The sequence below is a fragment of the Lynx rufus genome, unplaced genomic scaffold, assembly GCF_022079265.1.
Source record: "Lynx rufus isolate CCGP_SWC_20201006 ecotype Redwood Valley unplaced genomic scaffold, mLynRuf1.p SCAF_23, whole genome shotgun sequence".
Taxonomy (NCBI): Eukaryota; Metazoa; Chordata; class Mammalia; order Carnivora; family Felidae; genus Lynx; species Lynx rufus.
In genome coordinates, this window is record NW_025814838.1 from 6,250,904 (window position 1) to 6,278,393 (window position 27,490).

Sequence of the window (27,490 nt, forward strand, 5' to 3'; positions counted from 1 at the left end):
ATGGCGAGTGGCGCCCAGGGATGCGGCCGTTGGCCCCCGCTCCACCTCGGGCTCCTGCTCCAGCTCGCCGCGCTACTCCGGACGCCGGGGCTCCAGGTGAGAAGTGGGGCGGCCGCAGAGTCTCCCAGGTCAGGGGCGGGGGGAGGGGTTGGCGCCCAGCGGAGCAACAGGGGCCGCCTTGCCCTCCTCCGGGTCCAGGTGGCCCCAAGTTGGACCCTGCCGGGAAAAACCTCCTAGCTGTGGGGGGTTGCCTTTGCCCCCGCGAACACCTGATTGGAGAGATGGGCCAGCGTGGAAAGGCGCTGGTGGAGGGAACAGCCGCCCCTCCTGCAGCATGGGGGTGCAGGTGGAGAGAATAGCCCGGGGGCGGGGAAGGGGGGGCGGGGGCGGGGGGGGGGGGTGTTGCTTGGCCTCCTAAAAGTCCTGGGATGCGGGCTGGGACGTGGGATCAACTTAAGGGTCCTCTGTCTAGAAATGCGCCCACATACCCAGTTTTACAAATTCAGGCGGCTCACAGTCGTTCTCCCAAACCACGACTGGACCCTGGGCTCAGAACCTCTGGGATAAATAAGTAGGAGGTGTGGGAATCGGGTCCAGCCCCCCTAGGAGGTAAGAGTCCGGTTTTATAGAAATGCCTGGAGTGGGCAAAGGCACCCAGGCTAGGACCCACTCGTCGGGCCTGAAGCCCCAGGACCACTAACTGGATCATGCAGGTGGCTGTTCGCGCCATTCCACTGTCCTGCTTCCAGCTCTGGGTCCACCCTTGGTTGCCAAGTAGGAATGTGAGCCGGGTGTGGCCGCAACAGGTCTCTCCAGAAAATTTAGAAAGACTGGAAATGAGACAAATTAGAAATTCGGATTTTTAAAAGTGAAACCTCTCCAATTTTAAAAATTGGTCGCTAATTAAAAACACATTTGTAAACACATGGATGGTCAAGCCACTCAGCTGTGGGCAATCAGCCTGCAGCTTCTTCTCAGAGCGCAAAGCAGGCTGGGAGAAGAGAGGGGCCAAGAGGCTGTTTGCTGCCCCTCCACCAAGACCGTTGGCTCAGCTCCAAACCTGAGGGTCCTGGAGCAGGATGTGGCGTTTGCAAGGGTGCGGCGGGGCCACCCGGATGTTAGGGTTCCTGCTAGGAGCCCAGCCTCACCCTGTTTGCTCAAGGAGGGGCTAGAGCAGGTGAGTTAGCCCAGTGGAGGCCAGATGCAAGGGCAGCTCTGGCCCTCCCTCCCTTGGCCACCCCGAGCCTTGGTCCACAGGACCCCTGGAGCCTGGCACCAGAAGCAGCTGGGCCGGTTGGGGGGGTCACCCCAAGAAAAGCCACAGTGTGGCAAAGGAGGAAAAGGTTGCAGGTATCAGAGAGATGCCAGCAGTCGTTCCGCGTGCTTTTAGGCTAATTACCTAACCGGCATGAGCCTCAGTCTCCCCGGCGCTGGGGAGAATAGCACCCATCTCGTAGGGAGACTGTGAAGTCCTTTCGTAAAGCCCTTTCGTCTTCTTTGGAAGACCAGGAAGAATTGAGGGGTGGGGAAGAGGACAGATTTTAGACACTGTGGGAGCCACCTCACCCCCCCACCCCCCAGTTCCCACTGTAACCCCTCTCTAGGGTCAAGGAGATCAATGGGGGCAGCCAGCAGCTTCCCCAGTCCTGCTTCCTTCTTTGTCTGCCCCCCGCCCCCCGCGAGAAGGGGAGTCACAGCCAGCCTTGCATGCAGTGAGGACAAGGGGTGCCCCCAGGCTCCTCAGAGAAGGTGACTTTGTTTCCCACTTCAGGTCCAGAGCCTCAGGCCGGAGAGCCTCCTGCTGGTGTCCACCCTGGATGGAAGTCTCCACGCACTGAGCAAGCAGACGGGGGACTTGAAGTGGACGCTGAAGGATGGTGAGCAAGGGGCAGTCACTCTTCCTTCCTTGGACCCTGAGTTGGGGGTTGGGGGGGGGTCACCGTGCATGGAAGATAAGTGCCTGGGGTCTAGGCTCCAACAAGCCAGTCTCTGCAGGCAGCTGCACCACTTCCCAGCTGCATGGCCTTGGGAAAGTCACTTCGCCCCTCCGAGCCTCAATGTCCTTACCTGTAAAATGGGGCCAAGGGTAATGACCCTACTTCACAGAGTTCTCGGGAGGATTAAATTACATGCATGTCAAATGAGTGGCTCAGTGCCTGGCCCACAGTAAGCACCCCATGAATTTGAGCTGTGCTTGTCAGCGGGCGGTATGGAGGGGGTTACTCATACTTCATGTCCCTGTGCCCACAGATCCCATCCTCCAAGGGCCAATGTATGTCACCGAGTAAGTGAACCTGCGGTCTTTGAAGGAGGGGGCATCGGGAGATGGGGAGGCCACAGTTGTCTGGAGGGGGTTCGGCGGGCCGGGGCTAGGGGCATGTTGGAAGGAAGGGAAGAGGTTTGGATCTGGAGCTGTGTGGCGCCTCCTACTAGCTGGGGAAGGTGGCGGCAAAGGGGGCCTTCAGGAAACCAGGGGGCATGAGCCTAACCCTCCCCCTGTTCCTCTCTGCCCCACAGGACAGCCTTTCTCTCAGACCCAGCCGATGGCAGCCTATACGTCTTGGGGACCCAGAAACAGCAGGGATTGATGGTGTGTTTCCTACAGTGCTTGGGATGGGAGAGGGCCTGGGCTTCCGTTAGCCAGAGCATGGGGGCGCCGAATGGTCAGCGTCTGTGTGCCCTGCAGAGGCTCTGGGTGCATTATGGGAAGGCTGTCCGGAGGGACCTGCTGAAAGGGGGTGGTGTGGTGGTTCGAGCCATCTACAGAGCAGGCTGTCGGGCCTCTGAGGGTGTCCCAGGGCCTTCTCCAGGACTGTGGGGGCTTCAAGGGGGGAAGGGACGCATCATTTAGTTTTGCCAAGTGCATAGTTACCCCAAAACCCAATGGCTGAAAATGCCAGCCACTTATTTAGCCCACAATTCGGGGGGGGGTGGCACTTCAGGCTGCACTGAGCGGGTGGTCTTGACTAAGCTTGCTCAAGCCTCTGTGGCCGGCTCCTGGTCCACTGGATGGTTGTCGTGCCGACGGTTGGTGGTTGGCTGGCTTTTGAGAGGGGCCGCTGGGCCACGTGTCCCTCATCCTTGTCAGGTGAGCCTGGGCTTGTCCACGTGTTGGCAACAAGGGAGCCGAAGAGAAGGCCAGGCCTGTGCACAAGCACTTGCCCAACTATGCTTGTATCACATTCTCTGATGTCTCATTAGCCAAAGCAAGTCCAGCGGCCGAGCGCAGAGTCAAGCGGTGAAGAAATAGACTCCAGTTGTTTGGGGGAGTTGCTGAAAAGTCGCAAAGGGGCGTGCACAGAGGGGAGAAGAGGAACTTGCGGCCGTTTCGGCTGCCTTCTACATCAGGACGCCTATGGGGGCTGTTGAACGCGACTCTGGATTTGTCACAAGGAACGGGGCGGAATGCGCTGTGTCAGAACTTTGTGCCATAGGAAGGCTGCCAGAAAGGTCTCAAGTACGTGTAGGAAGCTGAGTTGACAAGCGATGTTAGCACGGAAGTCAGGCGAGGTCCCGGCAGCAAACAGCACATTCCAACAGGTTAGCTCGAGGACGTGCTATTAAAGGACTGACCTACAAAGGTGCGGGCAGAGTGTGGGAAGCCACGGGGCCCCGTGCAGTATCCCGTGGCCCATAACAGTGGGGGGCCGTTATCAGCCCTAAGCCCAGGGGGAGCGGGGACGTTGGCTCTTACGGTGTCCATGCAGGAGCGACACGTGTCTCTTCTGCTCCGTTCCCATTGGCTAAAGCAAGTCATGGCCGCGTGTACTTTAAGCAGGAAAGAAGGACAATCCCAGAAGAAGAACCAGAATATTTGTGAGAAGTGTTCCTCCTCCCCCAGCCAATCTTCCAACTCCAATTTAAGGTCCAAGCTCTTTCCCAGCCTGTGACCTTACAGCCAGCCGCCCTCACTTCCGGCCACTCTTCCTTTCTCTACCCCCGCCCTCCCAGGTTCGCTGGCCTTCTTGCTGTTCCTCAAATATGCCGGTCGGTAGCTCTCCCTGCCCAGGGCCTCTACACCGGGGCCATCCCTCCACTCAGAGCTCTTCCTGCACGTGACCTTATGGCTCACCTCCTCGCTCGGCTTGGGTTCTCACTACCCTGGCCCGCTGCTCTGAAATAGCATCTCAAGGGGTGCCTGCGTGGTCGAGTGACCGACTTCCGCTCAGGTCATGATCTCGTAGTTGATGAGTTCAAGCCCCGCATCAGGCTCTCTGCTGTCAGCGCGTTGCCCACTTGGGGTTCTCTCTCTGCACTTCCCCTGCTCTCTCTCTAAAATAATAAACATTTAAAAAATCTTTAAAAGAGCATCTCAAACCACTCTATCCCAGTTCAGTAAGTTGTTTTTTTCCTTTTTTTGTGGCATTCATCATTACTCGGTGTTACGTTATGTATTTTGTTGTTTATTATCTCTCCCTTCCACACGCCAGAAATGTAACTCTACGCAGGAAGGAATTTTGTCAGTCTCCGTTACTACTGGTCCTGGCACCTGGCTAATAATAGGTGCTCATTAAATTGTTGAATGAATGAGTGAACTCTTTCCAGCGATCTTTCTTCAGTCCCCCACATTAGGTAGTTCCACTTGTGCTTTCTTATCACAGCACGAGCTGTACCTACCAATTACAGGTTGTAATGACTCCTTTTGTTGTCAGTGCTGACTACGCCCCTGGGAAGCCCGGCTTCTCTTGCCCTCAGTCCTAGAGTGTGCTTCGAGTGGCGACAGTTCTGTATGTGGAGTTTGGGGATTTTTTTCATTTTGATACAATTTCCAACATAAGAGAGAAAAAAGCAGGGCGCCTGGGTGGCTCAACTGGTTTCAGCGTCTGACTCCTGATCTCTGCTCAGCTCATGATCTCACGTGAGTTTGAGCCCTTCATTGGGCTCTGTGCCGACAGTGTGGAGCTTGCTTGAGATTCTCTCTCTTTCTCTCTCTCTCCCCCTCCCCTGCGCTCGCTCTCTCTCTCAAAAAAGAAAGAAATGGGGCACCTGGGTGGCTCAGTCGGTTAAGTGTCCACCTTTGGCTCAGGTTGTGATCTCATGGTTCGTGACTTTGAGCCCCGTCTCGGGCTCTGTGCTGACAGCTCAGAGCCTGGAGCCTGCTTTGGGTTCTGTGTCTCCCTCTCTCTCTCTCTGCCCCTCCCCCACTTGTGCTCTGTCTCTCAAAAATAAACAAATAACATCAGAAAGAAAGAAAAATGCAAGAATAGTACAAAGAAATTCTTTATTCCCTTTACACAGATTCATCAATTTTTAACATCTTATTACCTTTGCTTTATCATTCTTCCTTAATGGATAGGTGATAGATAGATAGACAAGGTATATACACACTTTCTTTTTTTAAATTAAAAAAAAATTAAAGTAATCTCTACACCCAAGGTGGGGCTCGAACTTACAACCCTAAGATCAAGAGTCCCGTGCTCCACCACCTGAGCCAGCCAGGCGCCCCTATGCAATTTCTGTTTCTGAACTGTTTGTGAATGAGTTGCAGACCTGCCTCTTCACCCCTCAAGGGGGACTGCGTATTCCTAAGGATGAGTATAAATGATCAAAAGCAGGAAATTTAACGTGGATGCGATAGTATTATCCAATCCACAGTCCATGGTAGTTTAAGTGTCCCATTGGTGTCCTTTATTGTTTTCCTCATCCAGAATCTGACCCAGGATCACCTGCTGTGTTTGGTCATCATGTCTCTTGGGTGTCCTTTAGTCTGGAACCGATCCTCAGCTTCTCTGAGGCCGTCCTGGCCCTTGAAGCCCTGAGGTCCCTGCAGCTGTTTAGAGGAGGATGTCAGGCCGGATCCATCAGGTGGCATCTCGGGAAGGAGCGGGGGATTTCCCCAGTTCAAGAGGCTGTGTAGCAAAGTGGTTAAGTGTGCTGGCTCCGAAAACTGATCACCTGGGTCTAAGGCCTGGCTCTGCCGTTTACCAGCGGTGTGACAATAGCCGAGTTACTTACCCTCTCTGGGAAAGGAAGATTCGAATAATTGTACCTAGTGAGTAGGTCGTATGTGTTTTTCTGCTCTTTCTCCTTCCCGGAAACTTTCCCTCTCAGAGGCTGCCGTTTACCATCCCCGAGCTGGTTCATGCCTCCCCGTGTCGCAGCTCTGATGGCGTCTTCTACACGGGTAAGCATCTCTCCGGCCTGCGGGTCCAGGTCCGGCAGGGACGGGGACCTAGTCACGGTGGGCCAGCTGGGCACAGGACAGCTGGGTTGCACAGCCTGTCCCAGGCCATCCTGAGGGCTGGCACGCCTTCCACCTCCACAGGCCGGAAGCAGGATGCCTGGTTTGTGGTGAACCCTGAGTCGGGAGAGACGCAGATGACGCTGACCACGGAGGGTCCCTCTACCCCCCGCCTCTACATCGGCCGAACACGTGAGTCAGGCCCCAGCTGCTCCCCAAGCTGTGGGTGTCCGGCCCCCTCCTTTGTGCTGCCCAGGCCTGGCTGTTGGCTGTCCAAGTTGAATCCAGGCCAGTCAGTCAATCTTTAGTCAACAACCGTTTCACTGAGTGCTAAACAAGGAGCTGAGGACACAGCAGTAACCCAAACATCCTGTGATGCTCACAGACTCTGGCCTCCAGGACGGGTGCCAGGTGGTACTCCCTGGGGCTGGGGGCGGGGGAGGACTCTCACGTGGGTACCCCTGGTAACCCTGCTTCTGGGCACTCGCAGAGTACACGGTCACCATGCATGACCCCAAGTCCCCGGCCCTGCGCTGGAACACCACCTACCGCCGCTACTCGGCACCCCCCATGGATGGCTTGCCTGGGAAATGTGAGTGTCCCCTTTCTCTGGCTCCGACCTTGGAGCAAGGTCCCCAACTCAGGGGACTCTAGGTGGCATCCACGACCAAGCCCCACCACATTCTGAATGACACACCCTTGATGGGTGACCCTAAGTGAACCCCTTAACTCCCAGCCTGACACCCACTGAACGATCCTTAACATCCTAGTTCCTCCATATCCCCAATGAGCTGAGCCAGGTAACTCTGGGTGACTCCCCTTGTCCTGAGTGACCCAAGCAACCCTCAAACACTCTGAGGAGTCCCCACATGTCCTGACTGACCCCCAATGTTGAACGACCCCTGAGAGATGACTCTAAGTGATCTCCCCCAAGATTAACCCCTCTCAGGTAATTCTGACCACTCCCTTGATATTATGACTGTCCTACCCAGTTGCCTGAGTGACCTTACAGGTGCCCCTAAGCTACTCCTTGTACGCTGACTTCATCGTTTTATGAGAACCCAAGCAAATACACATAAACATCACAACGGACACTCCAGGGCCCCTAACTAACCCCTTCACACTCTAAATGGCTCCCAAGTGACCCACATGCCTCTAGGCCACCCTGATTGACCTCTCCTGGGTGATATGATATCAATCAGACTATGGCTGACTACCCCACATCCTAAGTGACCTCTCTCAAGTGACCTGGACTGATTCACACACCTTAAGTCACCTTTGGACCACCCTGACAGAGCCCTCCATTCTACACAGCTCTCCAATTGACCCTGACTAGTCCCCTGACCGATCAAAGCGACCCAGTGAAATGTGACTGACCTTCCCATGTCCTCATAAGCCTCCAGGTGATCTCACCTGGCCCCCACACACCTGAGTGGCCCTCCTGATGGCCTACCTCGGGCAGCTTCCCCACCCCAAGATGCTCTGAGATGCCTCACATCCAAGCTCCCTGGCCATATCTCCCCAGCTGTCTTTCTTGGCAGACATGAGCCACCTGGCATCCTGTGGGATGGGCCTGCTGCTAACCGTGGACCCAGGAAGTGGGGTGGTGCTGTGGACACAGGACTTGGGCATGCCCGTGATGGGAATCTACACCTGGTACCAGGACAGCCTGCGTCAGCTGCCCCATCTCACGCTGGCTCGAGACACCTTGCATTTCCTCGCCCTCCGCTGGGGCCACATCCGACTGCCTGCCTCAGGCGCCCAGGACACGGCTACCTACTTCTCCGCCTTGGACACCCAGCTTCTGTAGGTGCCCATCCCTGGGACTGGGGAGGAGCCCTCTGGACAGGTGTGATGTTTGAGGATGACACACTTGTACAGCTGAACCAGCTGGTTCAAACTGGTTATTTACCAAACTGATTGATAAATAACCAGTGCCCAGTATCACCCCCCCACCCACCCACCCACCCAAGTGCCCCCAGGACCTTCTGGATAGCCCTGCTATTCAGCGACTTCTGGGTACAATCTAGCCTAGAGGGGGCCTCCAGGTCTCCACTCCAGCGTACAGATGGAGACTGTTCTGCTTGGTAGGTGCAATGCCTTAATTGTTAAAGACTATTATTCTTACTTATAGTACCGAATACCCTAGAGTTCCCATCTTAGGAAATAAAGAGACAGACTGGTAAAATCAGGGGTTATCTATTAATTCAGTTCTTTACTCTTTCAGCTCATTACACAAATAATAATTGAGCACTTACTGTGTACCAATCACTTGTTAGACTCTGGAAGTATAATAATACTTCCAGTGTTCCCACCTGTAGAAATCTGAGTCTAGTGGGGGAAACAAGTGTGTAAGAGGGCAATTATAATATGGTATGATAGAGAATAACAGAGGTATAGATTCGCCATAGGAATGTATAGGAAGGGTACCTAAATTGAGACCAGGGACAAGAGGCAGTCATGGAAAGCTTCCTGGAGGAAAGGACATATACATTGAAAACTGAAGGATGAATAGAAAATAAGAGAAAGAGCATTGCAGCCAGGGAACAGAAATTAAATAAGCCTGGAGCATAGATCTGAGCAGTGTTAAGCAGGGATCTGGTAGGATCATTTAAATGGTTTGTACATTTTCTCCTAAGGCTAAGGAAAAGTCATTGGAGGGCTTTAAGCAAAGAAGTAATTTGATCATCTTTTCATTTTAGAAAGACAACTCTGGCTGCAGTGTGAAGAATATCTTAGAGCTGTGTAGTGAGGAAGGACACACATATAGAATATTGTGTTAGTTCAGGCATGAGATAAAGACCTTCTGGGCTATGGAAACAATAGAGACGGGAAAAAGTGGAAAGCAAGAGATATGAAGAGGGAAAAACAGTAAGAATTTGGTGATCAGGGAGTTTGGTGATTGTGAGCAAGGACTCAAGGGTCATGTTCAGGTTTCTAGAAGCACATGGATGCTATTGTTTTCAGAGGTAGGGAGCACTAGAGGAAGAAGAGGAGGAGGTGGTAAGGAATGAAGTGACGAGTTCAGATTTAGAGAACTGAGCTCTTGAAAGAGGTCTGGGCCAGACACAGACTTAGAAACCATGACTATAGAGCTTGTATCAGTTAGCTTTTGCTGCATAACAAAGCACTCCCAAAGCTTACAGCTTAAAAAACAATGAACATTTATTATTTTTCAAGAGGCTGTGGGTTAGCTGAGTGGTTTTCTGATCTGAGCCATCTTAGTATCTGCAGTCAGCTGGTGGTTTGGCTGAGCCTGGGTAGTTTGGGTTGGCGCCTCTCACCTATATCATAGTTAGTGGGCTGTTTAGCCTGGGGGGTGTCAAACGCGGTCTCTCATGCCCCAGCAGGCTATCCTGGGTTTTCTCACATGGTGGTCTCAGGGTTCCAGAGAACAACATGGGAGGACAAGCCCCAAAGCACAAACACTTCTCAAGCCTCTGCTTGTGTCACATTTGCTTTTGTCTCCTTATCCAAAGCAAGTCATATAGCTAAGCCCAGAGTCTATGTGGGAGGGGACATGACAAAGACACCAGTATTGTGGTAACTGAAATGACTCACCAGAATCACTCATCCTTCTCCCTTTTTTCTTCTCCCTCATTAGGATGACACTGTATGTGGGGAAGGATGAAACTGGCTTCTATGTTTCTAAAGCACTGGTTCACACAGGGGTGGCGCTAGTGGTGAGAAGGGGTCTCTGATGGGCTGGAAGGAGGGGATGCAGCAGGAAAGGAGTGCCCTCGCTCATGACTCTCTATCTTCTGCCATAGCCTCGAGGACTGACCCTGGCCCCCATGGATGGCCCCACCACAGATGAAGTGACACTCCAAGTCTCAGGCGAGCGAGAGGGCTCACCTAGCACGGCTGTCAGATACCCCTCAGGCAGTGTGGCCCTCCCTAGCCAGTGGCTGCTCATTGGTGAGATTCTTCTGGCTCAGGTTTGGAGTACATGAAGGATCTATGAGCCCAGCTCCTGAGCTGGAAGGCTGAGGTTACCTTCAGCCAGCTGACTTTTGCTCTGCTTCTTAGGACACCACGAACCGCCCCCAGTCCTGCATACCACCATGCTGAGGGTACATCCCACCCCAAGGAGTGGCACTGTTGAGAACAGACTCTCAGAGAGCACGCAGCCTCCAGCCCTCTTCCCGGAGGTCAGCGCTAGCAGGGCAGAGGGCATGGGAGGGGAGACTTGGGATGTTGGGAGGTCATCCAATGGACCTTTTCCTCAGCCTATTAGGAATAACATTTGAAGGTGGGTCAGTTGATCCCATGCAATTTCCTGGAAGAAAGACATACACATATGGTGTTATTGCCAGAAAGGTATAAGAAGGGTCAAAGGAGGGGCGCCTGGGTGGCGCAGTCGGTTAAGCGTCCGACTTCAACCAGGTCACGATCTCGCGTTCCGTGAGTTCGAGCCCCGCGTCAGGCTCTGGGCTGATGGCTCGGAGCCTGGAGCCTGTTTCCGATTCTGTGTCTCCCTCTCTCTCTGCCCCTCGCCTGTTCATGCTCTGTCTCTCTCTGTCCCAAAAATAAATAAAAAAACGTTGAAAAAAAATTAAAAAAAAAAAAAAGAAGGGTCAAAGGATATCTAAGCTGTAAAATATGGATCACAGTTTTAATTCTTCTTCAGTGTAAAAATTACAAAATATTTATCAAGTGAGAAAATGTAAACAGAAAACCTGTAAAAGCATGCTCTCCTGGGAGAGGGTTGGGGCAAGAATCACTAGTAGTTCAAGGTTAGAACAGCCATGATCTGGAGCAGTAATTCTCAAGTTCTGGTTGCTCATCAGAATTACATGGGAGCCTGCTCAAGCCCCACTGAATCAGAATCTTCGGAGATGGATATCTGAATTTCTTGGTGATTCTCCAAGACTAATCTGTATTTTTTAGTGATGTCCCAGGAGAGGCTGTTAATCAGCTGGGTTTTGAAGACCACGCTCCGGGGACACAATGATGTTTCAGCACCACGGACAGCACCATGTTTCCCACCATGTGGCCTAATTACTCCCTGCCCCGTCAACTAAGCCCAGAACTAAGCCCAGCAGCCCTGTCCTGAGTGATGAAGAAGGGTAGGGGTTCCACATTGGGTGAGTGTGCTAAGAGTGTTCTTTTGTCCTCAGCTCCTGAGCCTGAGCCGTGAGAAGCCTTGGAGCCCGGAGCTGCATCCTGAAGAGAAAACCCCAGAACTGTATCCAGGGCTGGGACCCCAAGACCTATTGGCAGCTAGCCTCACTGCTGTCCTCCTGGGAGGGTGGATTATCTTCCTAATGAGGCAGGTAAGCCCTTTGCCCCTGACCTCAGGTGCGTCGTAGGGTCTTCCTAGGGGGAATTCTGCTCCTTCTCTCCAAGACCACTCAGCAGCTCTCTCCCTCACCCAGCTCCCATTCTGCCCCCTGCCTTCCTCCCAGCAGCTCCTTGAGCCCCCACTACTGTGTTCTGTATGTTCACGGTCCCATGCCAGGCTGTCTCAGGCACCGCCGCGGGGCCCCTCACGGGACAGGGCCTGGCCAAGGCTGAGCCTTCTTCGGCCCTGTATGTCAGCAGCAGCAGCTGGTGGAGAAGCAGCAGCAGGCCCTCCTGGCACCTGCAGACCCTCCTCACATCACACAGCGTGCTCAGCCCCAGCCACCAGGGGCCACCCCACAGAGCCAGAAGGGCCTTCGAAGCCCCTCAGAGCAAGCCCAGGCAGTCGAAGACCCAGAAGGTAAGCCTAAGTGAACAGTAAAGGGCAGAGTCAGGGACAGAGAAAAAAGGGGGCGGACTTAGCTTTCAAGTTGGTTTAGTAGAAGCCATTACAGTATGGTGGTTAAGCCCAAGTGAGTTAAGAGAATATTTCCAATCCAGCCTTCTATGCAGTTAAGCACTGGAGACATATCTGCCATCATTTTTTATCATTATTTTCAAGGACTCTGGATGCACATAAAACTGGGTATAGATCAAACCCCACTATCGGTTAACTTAGGTTGCTTTCTTTCCTCCTCTGAGCTTTGATTTTCTCATCTGTCAAATAGGAAAAATAACACCCACCTCACTGTGAGAGGCTACCAGCATTATTATGATTAAATCACTCCTAGGTGATGTTAACAACATTTGGGTTAGTTTGACGTCATATTTGGTAACAGTAATAGTAAATTACTATCATTTTGTTCTTTTTCCTCTCTCTAGGGCTTTTTAATTTTTTTTAGGTTTTCTTTTTAAAGGTGTGAGCCAGTATTTTTATATTTTTTAAATGTTTAGTATTTTTGAGAGAGAGAAAGAGAGCACACGCAGGAGAGAGGCAGAGAGAGAGGGAGACAGAGGATCCAAGAGCAGAGAGCCTGCTGTGGGGCTCGAACTCACAAACCATGAGATGATGACCTGAGCTGCAGTCCGACGCTTAACTGACTGAGCCACCCAGGCGCCCCCTAGGACTTTTAAACACTTCTCTTTTGTCCATTTAATTTCAAGCTGGCTTCTGTGGGATGCCCCAAGGGGGATTTCACATGCTTTTGTTGTTCAGTCTGGGCTATTTCTCCTGCTTCTTTGGCTCCAGACTGGACTGGCCTTCGGTCCTTAGCATGAGCTGCTCGCTGCTACCTCCTGGTCACTGCCCAAACCACTACCTCACGCCTTGGAGCCACTCTGCTGCCCCCTTAACTCCAGCTGAAGCTCCCCCAGCCCCACCCACGCTCGGCCTGACGCTTCAGGGCTGCTCCCCTGTGTTCACCCTGCCTTTGCTGAGACAGAACTGCTCCCCTTCCTGAGGGGTCTGCTCTGTCAGAAGGTGCTCACCGCAAAGTTGCCTGAGCCCTGAGGGGTTACTGTTCTTGTCACTTCACTGGCTCTGGAGGGTCCACGTAATACCCACCCAGTGCACCCAGAATCCCTCAACTCCTTGGGTCTTCGGACTCCAGCTTTCCCCAGACAGGCCAGATTCCATCTTTTCCCAGGATGCTTCTCACCAAAGCGTTCCTCTTTGTCATTGTCCTTCATCAGCCTTCATGACCACAGTCCATTAGAGCCCTGCCTTCTGAGCTGCCAGAAATGGGCCCGCTCTTACCTGTGCTTCCAGGCCCTGAGACCATCACTCCCGAGAGTCCAGGGTCTACAAATTTAGGTTCCTGCCCACATCTTGCCAACAGATGGGAGTGAATTTTTACCAAAATAATCCAGAGCAATCCTGAGGGACAGCTTGGTACCCTCCTCACTGATCCTTATGCTACTTTTCATTTGCTTTTCCTGGAGCTAATTGCAGAGACCGAAGCGGGCAGCACTTCCTGAGTAGAGTGTTCTCAGGGCCACTGTATCGCACAACTCTTGGGGCACCGTATACGTTGAATTGTATGAATGGTGTCCCTTGGGGCTGAGCAGGGCATAGCCATCTGGGTCACTGTGAAGGGTCTCTCACGAGCTACCCAAAGGGAAGAGTGTAACTGTTCAAGACTACAACTCTCTGCCTGCCTGAGCCAACCTCATCCTTAAGAGGAAACCAAGGCATTCCAGGGGCTCCCTGCCACCCTAGGACAGGGACAACTCTGGGACAGCTTAGCATCTGAATGCTCACTGCTGCCCCTTCCCGTTGGGGGCAGTCTCTCCTGGGACGGCACTCACCCTTACTATGCTGCCAACTGTTTAAAGCCAGTTCCTCAGTGAAAAGGGTTTATTATAACTGGCAAGAGTGGGGTGGGGTGGGGTGGGGTGGGTGGGTGGGAATCCTGGCAGAGGAAGTAAAGAAAGAAATCTGGGCAGCAACAGAATGAGGCAGGATGATAAGGAGGGTAATCTATCAGCCCTCACCACCACCCTCCTCCCACACATTCATTTAATCCACAGTAATGTGTGTGGGATCGTCAACACGAGTCCCACTTCACACATGAGAAAACCAAGGGCACAGGGGTTAAGTTGCCAAGGATGTACAAAGAGGAAGTGGCAGCCCCAGGCTGGGCGTGGAGGCAGCGGGAGGGACTGGACTGAGGAGAGGGGAGGCTGTGGGCGGAGCAGAGCTCCCTGACACTGCGCCCTCTTCTCCGCTAGCTGAGCAGCTCACCGTGGTGGGCAAGATTTCCTTCAACCCCAAGGACGTGCTGGGCCGCGGGGCAAGCGGGACGTTCGTTTTCCGGTGAGTGGCAGTCAGGAGCTGGGCTGGAGGTGTGGCTGTCGCGGCACTTTTGGCCACTGTCCCTCGGGGAGACGTGCTTTCCCAAGGCTCCCCGAGGTGGGTGCAGGCGGGAGCCTTTTCCTTCGTCTTCCCTCTCTGAACCTCCCAGGGGCCAGTTGGAGGGCCGGGCCGTGGCTGTCAAGCGGCTGCTCCGTGAATGCTTCGGCCTGGTCCGGAGGGAGGTCCAGCTGCTGCAGGAGTCGGACAGGCACCCCAATGTGCTCCGCTACTTTTGTACCGAGCGGGAACCCCAGTTCCACTACATCGCCCTGGAGCTCTGCCAGGCCTCCTTGCAGGAGGTGAGCCAGAGCTCGGAGGGGCGGTGGGGCGCTGGTAGGGTCCCGGGTTGCAGAGTGACTCTCTGTCCCTCACCCCCTCAGTACGTGGAAAACCCTGAGCTGGAGCGCTGGGGCCTGGAGCCCGGGGAGGCGCTGCAGCAGCTGATGTCCGGCCTGGCCCACCTGCATTCCCTACACATCGGTATGCCCCGCCCCCGCCCTCCATCCCAGGCCCCGCCCTCCCCACCCCTGGCTCCGCCTTCCCCACCGCCCGCGCTCAGCTCTGCTCTGTTCTCAGTGCACAGGGACCTGAAGCCGGCCAACGTCCTCATCGCGGGGCCTGACGGCCCTGAGGGCCGAGGCAGGGTGGTGCTCTCAGACTTTGGCCTCTGCAAAAAGCTGCCTGTCGGCCGCTGCAGCTTCAGCCTCCGCTCGGGCATTCCCGGCACGGAAGGCTGGATGGCACCCGAGCTCCTACAACTGCTGCCCACCGACAGCCCTGTGAGTCCTCCCCCCTCCCTGGCCGCGTGCCTCTCCAGATATGGCCAAGCTTGTTTCTTCATCTGTAAAGTGGGCACAGTTCATCCCTTCTCACCTAGAGGAGCAGTTCTCAACCAGGGACTGTTTCACTGCCCAGGGGACATTGGGCACTGTTTGGAGACATTCTTGGTTGTCATACATGGCCACGGAATCGGGGCTTGCTACTGGCATTGGGTGGGCTAGAGGCCTAAACACCCTACAATGCACAGGACAGCCCCCCATGACAATTATCCGCCCCCAGGTGTCAATAGTACCAGGGTTGAGAAATCCTGAGCTGGAAAAGGGTTTTCAGTCCGCACTGTGCTGCAGAATCACTGGGCAACTCTGAAAAGTCAGATGCCCAGAGCTCATATGCTGTGATTCTGACCCGATCAGCCTGGAGTAGGGCCCCAGGTGTTCTAATGTGTAGCCAGAGAGAGCCACTGGTGTCAAGGGTTTGGGGAGCACCAGATGAGCGAATACAGTTGAAGCCCAGAGCAGTGTCTGACTTCCGGAGACGCGGGAGTCTGAGACTCCAGGCTTACGGAGTTTTGAGCTGTCAGTGTGCAAGTGAAATATGAAGCCATGCACACAGATGGTAGTTAACAGGAATGGTCAGGCACTAGGCAAAGCCACACCTGAGTCAAGAGAAAGCAGGAGGTGGGCACCTGGAGGCCAAAGGGACTGATGTTATAAGCCCGTACAGATTTTATTAGCGGCCAGTATTTTAACTTGAGGAATTCCACGTTACAATCTGGATTTCGGGATCCTCTTGGAAAATCAAAGCTCTGTCACCAGGGAGAGTCCCCTGGAGGCAGGCAGCTGGAGCGAAGTCCGGCTGTCACCACTGGGAGGGCAGGTGCCACTTCATTGCCTCGTGCCTGGCCAGCTTCACTCCTGTTACCTGATAGACCTGGAGGAACACAGCTTGGACACCTGCACCAGTGGCTCAGTAGGGCAAAGGTTTTGGATGAAAACCATGGGCCCCTTCCAACGGCGCAGAGGGGAGGAGATCCCAGGCCAAGGAAATGGCGCTCAGGACGCACCCTGGAGTTCTAGTCTGAACCAAAGCCCTGGCTACTGTATCAGCCCATGGGAGACTTGAACCAGAGAGGCTTCCTGGAAGCAGGGACCGCTTCCTTATGTCTGTCTCTCTGCCCCCAGACAAGCGCAGTGGACATCTTCTCTGCAGGCTGCGTGTTCTACTATGTGCTTTCTGGCGGCAGCCACCCATTTGGAGAGAGTCTTTACCGCCAGGCAAACATCCTCGCAGGGGCTCCCAGTCTGGCTCACCTGGAGGAAGAGACCCACGGTGAGGGGCCTGGGCCTGGCAGAGGAGGGAGGAAGCAGGGCACGGGGCTGGGCAGGCCTGAAGCCATCCCTCGTTGGTCCCCGTTACAGACAAGGTGGTTGCCCGGAACCTGGTTGAGACCATGCTGAACCCCTCGCCGCAGGTCCGCCCCTCTGCTCACCAGGTGCTGGCCCACCCCTTCTTTTGGAGCAGAGCCAAGCAGCTCCAGTTCTTCCAGGTCAGAGGGAAATCTTGGCAACAGCCCCAGAAAGTCCCAAATCCGGGTCTTGAGTGATAAGGAAGGGGAAGCCAGAGTGGCTGGGCAGAGACTTGTCTGCCTGTTCCAGGCATCCCACCTCCTTCTCTAAACCAAGCTCGGACCTTAGACTCCTAGATGCTGCCATGTGGACACTCCAGCTGCTCACTACCAGACTTCCCGGCCCCGCTGCTGGTCCCCAGCACCCCTCCTCCCCGCCCCACTTGACACACGCCCCATGCCTAGTTGTCACTTATGCTAAATGGGTGCCCAGATAGTCCACCCCACTTGTGGGACCTTGAGCAAGAGACTCTGTGCCTCGGAGCCTCAATGTGCTCATCTGTGAAATGGGGACAACAGTACCTACCTCACAGGTTGGTGAAGACCTGGAAGGTAACATGGAGACATGGCACAGAGAAGCTGGACTCAAGGGCCACCAATCCTTACCCTAACCCAAGAAGCTTCTGATTTGCTCCCCCAAGCTGTAGGGCACTCCTGGCCTCTGAAACTGGTCACGAGGCTCAGGAGCTCTGTGGGGTCCTAGGACGTCAGTGACTGGCTGGAGAAGGAGCCTGAGCAAGGGCCCCTGGTGAGGGCGCTGGAGGCGGGAGGCCCCGCGGTGGTCCGGTGCAACTGGCACACACACATCTCCGTGCCGCTGCAGATAGGTAGAGGCCAGGCTCGGCCCGGGGCGGGTCCGGGAGGCGGAGGGGAGTCTGGTGGGGGCAGCTTTGCCAAGGAGTTGCCCGCCCACAGAGCTGAGAAGGTTCCGGACGTACAAGGGGACGTCGGTGCGAGACCTGCTCCGTGCAATGAGGAACAAGGTGTGCTCTAGGGTTTGAGTGGGGCCTGGGGGGCGGGGCAGACTGGTCATGGCTGAGCCGGGCGGGGGCTCTCTGCTCTCCCTCCAGAAGCACCACTACAGGGAGCTCCCGGCTGAGGTGCGGCAGGCGCTAGGCCACGTCCCGGACAGTTTCGTCCAGTACTTCACAACCCGCTTCCCGCGGCTGCTGCTCCACACGTACGCGGCCATGAGGAGCTGCGCCTCTGAGAGTCTCTTCCTGCCCTACTATCCGCCGGCCTCGAGGCCCAGGGAGCCGTGCCCAGGGGCCGCTGGGAGCTGAGACAAGGAGCTGGGCCCGTGGCCAAGGCTGGCCTCAGCGTCAGAAGAGACGGACAGAGACTTGGCAACCTGGGGCTTCTGGAGCAAAGATGTGCCCAGAGCCCAGGCACCCCTCAGGGACTACAAGAAGAAAAAAGATTCACGTGTTTAATGTATATAAAGGCAAGGAAAGGACAGTCCCAGATTCAAGAGCAATATTCTGTACAATTCACATGGCGGGGTTGAGAGGGAAGGGAAAGAGGCCATAGAACCCACACCGGAACATGTACAAAAATAACTTACACGGAGACACCCACCAGCAAGGATAATGTAGCTCTTCCCAGCCCCCAGGGCCGGGGGCCACATTCTAGAAAACAGCACCGTGGGAGCTAACCAGTACGGGCCGAGGTGCTGGTGGGGGTGGGAGGGGCACCAGTCCGGAGGGGAGGAAGGCCTACGAGGAGGCCTTGAGACGGTTGGTGGCCGAGCGGGAGCTCAGCAGCTTGTCCACCATGGTGCGGGCGTAGCGCAGCCGGCTGGCCAGCTCCTTGGAGCAGCCATACTCCTCCAGCAGGCTCAGGCGGTACGTGCGGAAGTCCCGCTTCTCATCAATGTAGGTCACGGCTGCCATCAGCGGGCACAGGATGAGTTTGGTATGGTCCTAGGAGGCAAAGGAGGGCAGAGAGATGGAAGGGAGTTACGGGCGGGCGGACTGAAGGCCCCAGCTGCTAGTGTATGGGGGACTGGAGGGGAGACATTGTGGCCGACGAGGGGTTCCCACCCGCCCACTCTCTTCCTACCGCCTGATGCCAAAGATGGGTCCCACGCCGCCCCACCCAATCCAACTGCCAGGCACAGGCATCCCGCCCCAACTCTTCCCCACCCCGGTTCACCTGGAAGAAGTTGATCTGCACAGAGCCGTTGCTGAGGTGCAGGATGATGGCGCTGCGGGTGCGAAACCAGGTGCGCAGGTAGGGTAGCCGGGCGAGCTCATCGCCTTCCCGAGGCGTGATGTTGGCGCCTGCCTTCAGCAAGTGTTCACTCATGTAGTTCCGGAAGTACTTCAGGAGGGTGATCTGGTTGGAAGGGGAGGGAGGGAGGCCAAGGTTGGAGACTGACCCCTGGCAAGTGCCTCCCTCCCAGCAACCCCAGGCCGCGGGGACCAGCCAGCACTCACCTTCTTCATCAGGGAGTTGGGATGGGAGCTCACAGTGAGGTAGGACTCTGTGCCATCACGCTCTATGTACTGCAGGCTGTCGCCGTCATTGTAAAGGATCAGGCGTGTCGAGTCGTTGAAGAGCACCCCCACACTGTTGTCGCACAGCTGGTACCCTGGTAGGTGGAGGGGGGCCTCAGGACGGGGAAGTAGGGAGCAGGGGGGGCACTGGGAGCTGGAAATGGGATGCCTGGGACGGAGAGGAGATTGTTGAGAGGACCTGGGAACCGCACAGGGAAGAGCCTGGAACAGCTCGAAGGGTCACTTGGCTTTATCTGAGCCGCCCACCCGTTCTGGAAGCAACCTACCAAGGCCGTACTTGTCTGAATAGTCCACCCATTTGCTGACCCAGAAGATGGGGATGCAGGCGGGATCCTCAGCCTCCTCTGTGACAGAAGCAGACAGACTGTTGGTCAGGACCAGCCTCCTCCCCTCCAGTCCATTCAGGTGGCCGACACCAGGGAGGGATGCTGAACACCCTGCCTGGACTCAGTCAAGAGGTCTGGGACCCCAGAGGAGAGCCAAGCAGGGCTGTGTCACCACCAAGCCCTGGCAAGCAATAGGACGGACAAGTCCCAGGGCAGAGCACCCTGTTCCTTTCATTTTACGGTCCATCCATCCACTGATCAAAGGCCTACCGTGTGCCAGGCACTGTCTCAGGTACAGTGAGCAAGGGCCTAAAACCCAGGCTTCATGGAGCTTGTATTCTTGTTATAGGGACAGAGGCTGAGCAGCGTAAATATGGATAAGGTCTCTAAGTTACTTCTATCATGGTGAGAGTCAGTGGCCAACAGACTAGTGAATTTTCTGGTCCGAATGACTAAAAAAATGTGAGGCAATATACAATTCCAAGTATCTCAAAATGTCATGTTCTGTGCACGCAATAATCCCCTATTTAAATGCAAGAAACAAATATAGAAATGAAGAATTATGGAGAAACCCACAGCAGCTGAGGGGGACAAGTGCTAGGAGTGGGGGGTGGGGAAATGCTCGTGGGCAGACATCGGGAGGATGTGAGATGTGGAGGAAGCATATTACAGAAGAAGGGAGCGGTAGGAGCAAGAGTCCCGAGGCTCCTGCAGGTGAAGCAGGAATCCACAGAACGGCAGAAAACAGCACGTGCAGATGTGTAAAGGCAGCATGCTGGGGTTCTGGAAGACGGAGACAGAACAAGTGAATCAGAAAAAGAAAGGAGGGGCCTTGAATGCCAGGTTACTCCATTTGGATTTTGATCTACAGAAAATGGGGCGACTAAAGGTATTGGGGTGATTGGGGCCTGGACAAGCCACCGACCTGCTGCGGCCGAGACTTCCCTGCCCTCTCCAGATGCCCAGGCGCCCCCGCCCCCAGGCCCCCACAGTGCCTACCTTGTCTCACCAGCCCCCGCTCTGAGGGCTTAGAGGCATTGACACTGTGCAGCTGTTGCAGCATGTCGCCTAGGTGGCCGTCGACTGCCTCATTGGTCTCCCGGACCACTGGTTCCTCTTTCTCCCGGGGCCGCTCGGGCGTGGGGTTCTCCATGCCTAGGAAGATGATGACACGTGCTCCTTAGCTGGGCACAAAGGCAGCAGGGTGGGAGGGGCATGGGACCCTCTACCACTGCTGGTATTCTTCCCAGAGAAAAATCATTTTAGCTGCCATTGCTTTGGGTAAACTGAGTCAGTGTGGGATTATAGAGCAGCAGGTGCCATGCTCACGTGACAGGAACGTGGTACTCACACCTCCAGGGCCAAGGCAAGCCCTTAAGGAAGGTTTCACGGCCACATACAGCCGCAGAGCCTCAGACACTCAGACCTCTACCCCAATGCTGGGCATTTGATGAAAACAGATTTTTTTTCCACCCCTAAATTTTGTACAGATGTCAAAAGAGTCTGAAAAGATACCCTTTGAGATTTGTCTCATAGGCTCTATTTGAGTGGTAGAAGCCTGATGACTTTTATTGTCTTTATGCTCAAGTGTTTCTTTCCCGACCAACACATGGTAGTTCTTGTAGAACATGATTTTTGTCTTATATTTTTAAGATCAGAGTTTTCAGTTAAAAACAAACTATGCTGTACTAAGAACTTAAATGTGAAAATAATAAGATATTTGGGATTTGCTTTAAAAACTCTAGGAAAAAGGAGAAGTTGGAAATAGATCAAAGTAAGTATAGGCAAATGTTGCTAACTACTCAAAATGGATGATGTGTACATGGGGATTCTAGTACAGTTAATTCTCTCTACTTTTGAGGAAGTTTGAAAATTTCCAGCAGATCTTAAAAAAAAATCCCTGGTGTTCAAATTAAAAAAAAAAACAAACCAATCTTTAAAATGGCAATATTACAGCCCAAAGAATAAATCCATGAGTGTGCACTAATGTACATAACCAAATAAATGAGAGAGAAATGACAGCTCTTCCTTATAGAAGAATTTCCATGAATTCAGAAGGAGAGGGGAAGAGAGGAATTTGCATTAGAACACCTCAGTAGCAACTGCTACAGCCAGATCCACAGAGCTCTACCTAGGATGCTAACATTCCTGGGCAAGAGTTTGAGGAGGAACAGGGTCATCTCAAAGTAGCTCGGCGAGACATGTATTCATTACAAAGGGAAAAACTGTAACTCTGCAGTGGAAAAGTCCATCAGGCACTACCCTAACCAAGTGACCAAGATTAACATCACCCATGAAATGGCGAAAACAAAAAGAGACATCCTTAACGATATTAGATTACGACAGGAACAAATGAATTTATGTTAAATTGGTGCTATATTCACCCAAAGAAAAAAAGCATTTCAAATGACCTTTTTAAAAACATTATATATCCTTAGTGAAATACTCTAAGGAAAATGGTACTTCAATAAAATGTCATTTAATAAGAGGAACTTGTGTATAGATGCTGAAAAAGTTATGTTTATTAGTGTGAGGAAACAAGAGGGTCAGTTGAAAAGAAATACAAGCATAAAATAAAATCATGGGTGCCTAGGTGGCTCAGTTGGCTCAGGTCATGATCTTGCACGCGGTTCTGGATTCTGCGTCTCCCTCTCTCTCTGCCCCTCCCCCATTCGTGCGGTCTCTCTCTCTCAAAAATAACATTAAAAAAATTTTTTTTTAAATAAAAATAAAATCAAAGTCATAATATTGTATTTGGACACTCATAAATTACAAAAAGAAAAGTAGTAACTCCACAGCTGACAAGATTGTATCAATGTTAAATATCTTGAACTTGCTGTGTTATGTGAATGAATCTTTGTTTTTAGGAAATACGCTGAAGTATTAAGTGGTAAAGGACAGGAAGTATACCACTTACTCTCAAGTGGTTCGGGAGAAAACAGTGGATACACACAAATATATAACTTTATATATATTAAAAAGAGAAAGAGGTAAAGTAAATGTAGAAAAACGTCATTTCGTGGAGAAAAGGAGTTATAAGATACAGGAGCTTCCATTTGTCCACCTTTTCATAAGTTTGAAATAATATCAAAATAATGTGGTGAAAAAAATGTGAGTCAGAAATAGCAGTACAAACTTCAAGTTTTTCCCCCAAAGTATGTACTTCCTCATTTTGTCCTCTGAAGAGAATCAGACATAATGACAACCCAAGCAAGGTGTGTAGTCTTATAAAAAGTGGCTGTCCCTTAAAAAAAAATTTTTTTTAACATTTTTCTTTTTTGAGAGAGACAGAGAGTGAGTCACAGAATCAAAGCAGGCTCCAGGCTCTGAGCTGTCAGCACGGAGTTCCACACGGGGCTCAAACTCACAAACCACGAGATCATGACCTGAGCCAAAGTCGGACACGTAACTGACTGAGCCACCCTGGCACCCCTAAAAAGTGGCTGTCCTTTTAAAGAGAGACCTACTGAAGCTTATGGGGGTAAAATGGCAAGATGTCTGGGATTAACTGCAAAGGAACAAAAATGGAACAGTGAAGCAAACGTGACAAAAAATTTTGCTAACTGTTGAATGTGGGCCGGGGGTGGAGTGTAGGGGTCCAGTGCATTATGCCCTCCGTCTATATTTGGAATTTTTCGTATTTTTTTTCAATGAACCACGAAAGAGGGATGTTAGGAATTTTTTAAGTAAGAGTTTTGTGAGCATGGCATTCAGTCCACTCTCCTCTTTTTGGGCACAACAGGTCTGGCCCAGCCATGGTAAGGTCTTTCTTGCTAGGGCTGGCCCAGGGGAAGCAGGGCATTTTGCCCTGAGAGGATGGGAGGCCATGGACTCAAGGACTGGAGTCAGTCCTACTGCACACCTGGGTTCTGTGGGCCATCAATCCACACATCTGAAGCCTAGGCTCTCTCTGGGGGTCTGCTGTCTACGCAAACCCTTGTTTTACCTTTATTGAGGACTGTGAGAGGCTTCCGGTTGCTGGGGTCCAGACTGCTGGGAGCAATTGAAAACCGTGGTGCAATGGTGAGGCAGGTGATGGGGAGCCGGGCGGGGATATAGCCAGAAGTAAAAAACTCGTCATTGAGCAGCTCGTGAATGGTTGGGCGGGCAGTAGGATCTGTCTGAAGCATCTTCTGGATGAGGGAGGCGGCCACAGGGTTGATGTGCTAGAGCAGAGAGGGACAGCTGTAAGCAGGAGGTGATGGGGGACCCAAGGGCAGCACTGCCATAAAGGAACCGTGGCCCCTGGCCCACATGCATGGCTCCCATATACCATGTTTGGTGGCCACATATCTACCAGGTGCCCCACTGTTGGCTTTGCTGAGTTGACAAGTGTCAACCTAAGTTGTGAGAATGATCACTTCTCCTTCCTTTTGAGACTCAATTTTAATGTGATTTCCCCTGAAATTTTTCTCGCATAATTTAAGTTGCTCACCACTAGAGTAGTACTTGAGAATGTAGGCTGTGAGGTCATAAAGACCTGGTTTAAGTCTCTGTTCCGTCCCTAATACCAGCTAGGACAAGTGACCTGACTTTCTAGGGCCTTTGTATCTTCATCTAGAAAATGAGACGACATAGCACCGAGCCTGAGCCCTGCAGGGTTCAATGGGAGATAACCCAGCACAGGTCAAATGCATAGTGACAGCCTAGCATTAGCTGTGCGCTTACTCTGTGCCAGAACAGTGTTCCAAGCACGTCATGTACATTAGCGTGTTTACCCTTCACATAAAACAAGGGGTGGCAGCCTCTATTACCATCTCTCGTTTGCAGATGAAGAAACTGAACACACGTTAAGCACCTTTCCTAAGAATACACACCTAATGAGTGGTGAAGCCAGCTCGCTCACCCACTCTGAACCGTCTGAACCCTTCAGGATCTGCCCATCGGACAGTTAAATGATCCTTTGTGACAGATTTCACCTCTCTGCCCTTATGGAGATGGGGCTCTTGATTTCACATGAGTCAAGGATCCCAAACTGGAAAGCAGCCATGAGTCGGGCTTCTGCAGAAACAGGCTACTCCTTTCAACGCGCTGACAGCAGTGGTTGTGAAAAGGCACACCACTCTGGATTCACAGTGGTTCAGGATTCTGTGAGCACTTAGTGTATACAAGGCGCTCTGCGAGCCGCTCCAGGGGTAGTAACTCCACCTTATAAGCGGGAAACTGGAAGCCAAAAGATTCAGGCCATTTGCCCACTGTGATCTGGCTGCCACATGGCAGAGACCAGTTAACTCGAGAAGGTCCACTTCCAAAGCTGAAGTGGCTCTTCTACGTCTGCCTCCTGCTCTTCCCCACCCCACCTTTTTTTGCTCTTTACACATTTTGGGTTATATACCCAAACTCTAAGGATCTACAAATCCTCTCCCCTTACAATAAATGCTTTTGTGCACACCTATCAAGTTCTGTATGTTATTTCAGACACAGATCCACTAAAGCTCTGTGGCTCCCCTAGCAGTGGGGTTGACCTATCTCTAGCCCCGGGATATGATTGGGCTCAGTAAACAGCTTTTTGGGGGAAAACAAAACAAAACAAATTTAAACTTCAAGTGTTTTTAGTCACCTTGGGAATACTGTAGTCATTTTTCTTGATCCGGAGGTAAGTCTCTTTTAGGCAAGATGTCTCAAAAGGTGGTTTGCCCACTAGCAAGGTATACCTGTAAAAGCACAAGGTGGGTAGATTTGGCTCAAGGCTCGCAGCCAAAACTTAGATGCCAGAGGAATCATCTCAGGGCCAGAAGGGAGGCCGGGCATCTGGAAATTCTGAACTTCGGGCCCCTGAGGACAATCCTCAAGCCCACAGGAGCCAGGATATGGGCCGGGGTGAGCCCTCAGAAGACCGGTGATAGCAAAAGTGACTTTTCAACTATAGCTTGTGGTAACCCGGGGCCCCAGAAGCTGCCGGCCAGTACAAATCAGGTCCAAGTGCGTGGGCTACCTTCCTCTACAGAAGCAGCGCCATTTTGATAGTTCTGTATTCAAGGCCTGGAGCTTTCAGTTGAAAAGCTCCACTGCAAATAAGTATGAAAGCCATTGCTACAACTCATTTCTAGCTGTCCAGTACTCAGATCAACAGCAATAAAAAAGAGAATACCCGAAGGGCCCAACCCTCTACCCACTGCCCACCCACCTCAGAAGGCCTCGATCCAGATAGACTACAGGCACCTCCTTCTGTCAGCTCTATTCCTGACCTAAGTCCTCCCTCCCAGGGCTGCTTTCTAGATTGGTGCTTCTCAAACTTTACTGCGCATGGGAAACACCCGGGGATCTTGTTAAAATCCGGATTCCGATCCAGTCAGTAGTCTGGGTCCTGAGATTCTGCATTTCTAACAAGTTCCTAGGTGATGCTGCTGCTCTGTGGACCACACTTTGAGTAGCAAGGACCTAGAACAGATTTAGGGGGACACCCCCACCCTTCTCCCCCACCTTCCCCAGACACACAGCCCAGGCTGCAGGAATCCTACAAGATAACCTGTGACAAGGAAAGATATGGAAACTGGGCTTTGTTTTGGGGCAATCTGTTCTCTGGAACAGCCTCTCCATAGGCAGAAAGGTCCACAAGGTCAAGTCAGCCAGGTGAGACATCCAAAAGGGCCCTTGCTTAGGCCATGTGGGTCCTGAGACAACTCCCAACTTACATGATGCACCCAATGGACCACACGTCCACCTCGAAACTGTGCCCTTTCTTGCTCAGCACCTCAGGAGCTATGTAATTAGGAGTCCCACACAGGGTCTTCTTGCGTTCCCCGTCATATTCGACCTTGGTTGCCAGTCCAAAATCCCCTGGGACAGAGGGAGGAAGAGGGGGTGCTCAGATGCTAGCCTCTGTCATCTGCCAATGCAGAAAGCTGGTACAGGTTTGAATGTCAAGAACAGGGTCATTTCCCCTTTTGCCCCTATATCTTGTAGGCAGCAGGGCTGCCCAGGCTTCCTCCCACCCTGCTGGCCCAGGGGAGGGGCCTCCTAGGGAGCCTCCTTGCCCCCCCTTCCTTAGAAAGGAGGGCCCTTCTAGAAGGGAGTTGATGGAAACAGCACAAGTCAAATGCCTTCAAGGATCAAGCAAGTAAAGGTCAGTACTGCTATTTGGCAAGTTTGTGAGGAAATGATAGGGAGTGGTGAGGACTGTGGCAAATCCCAGGGGGTCGAAGGGGAACAGCTGCTTTTCAGCCAGGCCAAGAGCAGCCGGAAGGGATGCTGTCTCAGAACTGCTGGAGCTTCCAACAATATATGTTTAATATGTTTAAGAGGAGTCCAAATCCAAATTTGTATGTCAAGCATCCCAATTTGAAAAATGGAAACTAATTCAAATTCTTCTTTTAAAAAATTACTGCGTAGGAGCACTAAACAATGCGTCTGCAGGATGCTGGCTTGTGGCTCTTTATTTTAAATTTCGGTACTAAAGAGGGATTCTAGAAGCAATCAACAGCCCAGACTTCTACCATCCTCTTCCTCCCTCCCTGCCTCCTTCCTATTTTCCCTCTTCCAGCACCTCCTCATTCCCACTTCCGGTGGTGTCAAGCACCCCTTCCGGGTCCAGCACTCACCTATTTTCACCTCCAGATCCTCGTTCAGGAAAAGGTTGCCCAGCTTGAGGTCCCGGTGAATGACCCGGTTTCGGTGCAGGTACTGGCAGCCAAGGACGATCTGCCGAAGATAGTAGCGGGCTTCGGGCTCCGTCAGTGCTTTCCTCCGCTTGTGCAACTCCAGGAGAGACTGGTTGGGGTTAAGAGAGGAGGAATGCGGAGCCGGTAACGATGCACTGGATAAAGGCAGCCGAGGACGCCCCACCCCCACCCTTATTTCTTCTCCAGGACAGCTACGATCCGTTCTCTCCCCTAAGCCTGGCCACCACCAGTCACAGCACCCCTTCTCCCACTAGCTCCCTCCCAAGCCCCCTACCTGGGATACCTCTTCCAGACCCACTCCTGGAAGCTCAGAGTTCTCAGTATCCCTCCCCAGGCCTTTTCGTAGCAGCAGATCCCTGTCCAGCCGCCTCCCTTCCCGGAAGCTCCTTGGTCTGGCTCCAACCACCCCTCTCCCTGACCCAGCCCTACTCCGGAAGCTCCGGGTCTGCAGCACCCCTTACCCGGGACTCCTCCCTTAGCAACTCCGGAAGCCCTTGCGTCCATTGCCAGGATTCTCCTC

General features: G+C 52.9%; 2 protein-coding genes across 3 annotated transcripts in view; one reads left to right on the plus strand and one right to left on the minus strand.

Moving 5' to 3' along the window:
- Positions 1 to 17,954, plus strand: ERN2 (endoplasmic reticulum to nucleus signaling 2). Its single transcript, XM_047087290.1, has 22 exons — positions 1 to 96; positions 1,772 to 1,877; positions 2,251 to 2,284; positions 2,518 to 2,590; positions 6,001 to 6,124; positions 6,266 to 6,373; positions 6,672 to 6,773; positions 7,723 to 7,987; positions 9,786 to 9,864; positions 9,952 to 10,099; positions 10,211 to 10,332; positions 11,302 to 11,457; positions 11,723 to 11,885; positions 14,195 to 14,279; positions 14,428 to 14,617; positions 14,699 to 14,798; positions 14,895 to 15,097; positions 16,280 to 16,427; positions 16,517 to 16,644; positions 17,207 to 17,330; positions 17,419 to 17,486; positions 17,574 to 17,954. Exons 1-22 carry the CDS (start codon positions 1 to 3, stop codon positions 17,784 to 17,786), a joined length of 2,835 nt encoding a protein of 944 aa, XP_046943246.1. The 3' UTR covers positions 17,787 to 17,954.
- PLK1 (polo like kinase 1) overlaps positions 17,919 to 27,490 on the minus strand; it is an 11,766-nt gene continuing 2,194 nt past the window's right edge. For both annotated transcript variants that reach the window (XM_047087291.1, XM_047087292.1), the window contains exons 3-11: positions 26,890 to 27,058; positions 25,984 to 26,128; positions 24,909 to 25,002; positions 23,295 to 23,514; positions 20,348 to 20,503; positions 19,289 to 19,366; positions 18,942 to 19,096; positions 18,658 to 18,840; positions 17,919 to 18,425 (exon numbers count right to left, since the gene is read on the minus strand). In XM_047087291.1, coding sequence (XP_046943247.1) covers positions 18,219 to 18,425; positions 18,658 to 18,840; positions 18,942 to 19,096; positions 19,289 to 19,366; positions 20,348 to 20,503; positions 23,295 to 23,514; positions 24,909 to 25,002; positions 25,984 to 26,128; positions 26,890 to 27,058 — 1,407 coding nt within the window. In that variant the 3' untranslated portion in view covers positions 17,919 to 18,218. The remainder of the gene's footprint in view (positions 18,426 to 18,657; positions 18,841 to 18,941; positions 19,097 to 19,288; positions 19,367 to 20,347; positions 20,504 to 23,294; positions 23,515 to 24,908; positions 25,003 to 25,983; positions 26,129 to 26,889; positions 27,059 to 27,490) is intronic.

Coding starts and splice junctions, on each gene's coding strand:
- ERN2 (XM_047087290.1), top strand. CDS start 1: ATGGCGAGTGGCGCCCAGGGATGCGGCCGTTGGCCCCCGCTCCACCTC. Junction 15,098..16,279: donor TGCTGCCCACCGACAGCCCT/GTGAGTCCTCCC, acceptor CTCTGCCCCCAG/ACAAGCGCAGTGGACATCTT. Junction 16,645..17,206: donor AGCAGCTCCAGTTCTTCCAG/GTCAGAGGGAAA, acceptor GTGGGGTCCTAG/GACGTCAGTGACTGGCTGGA.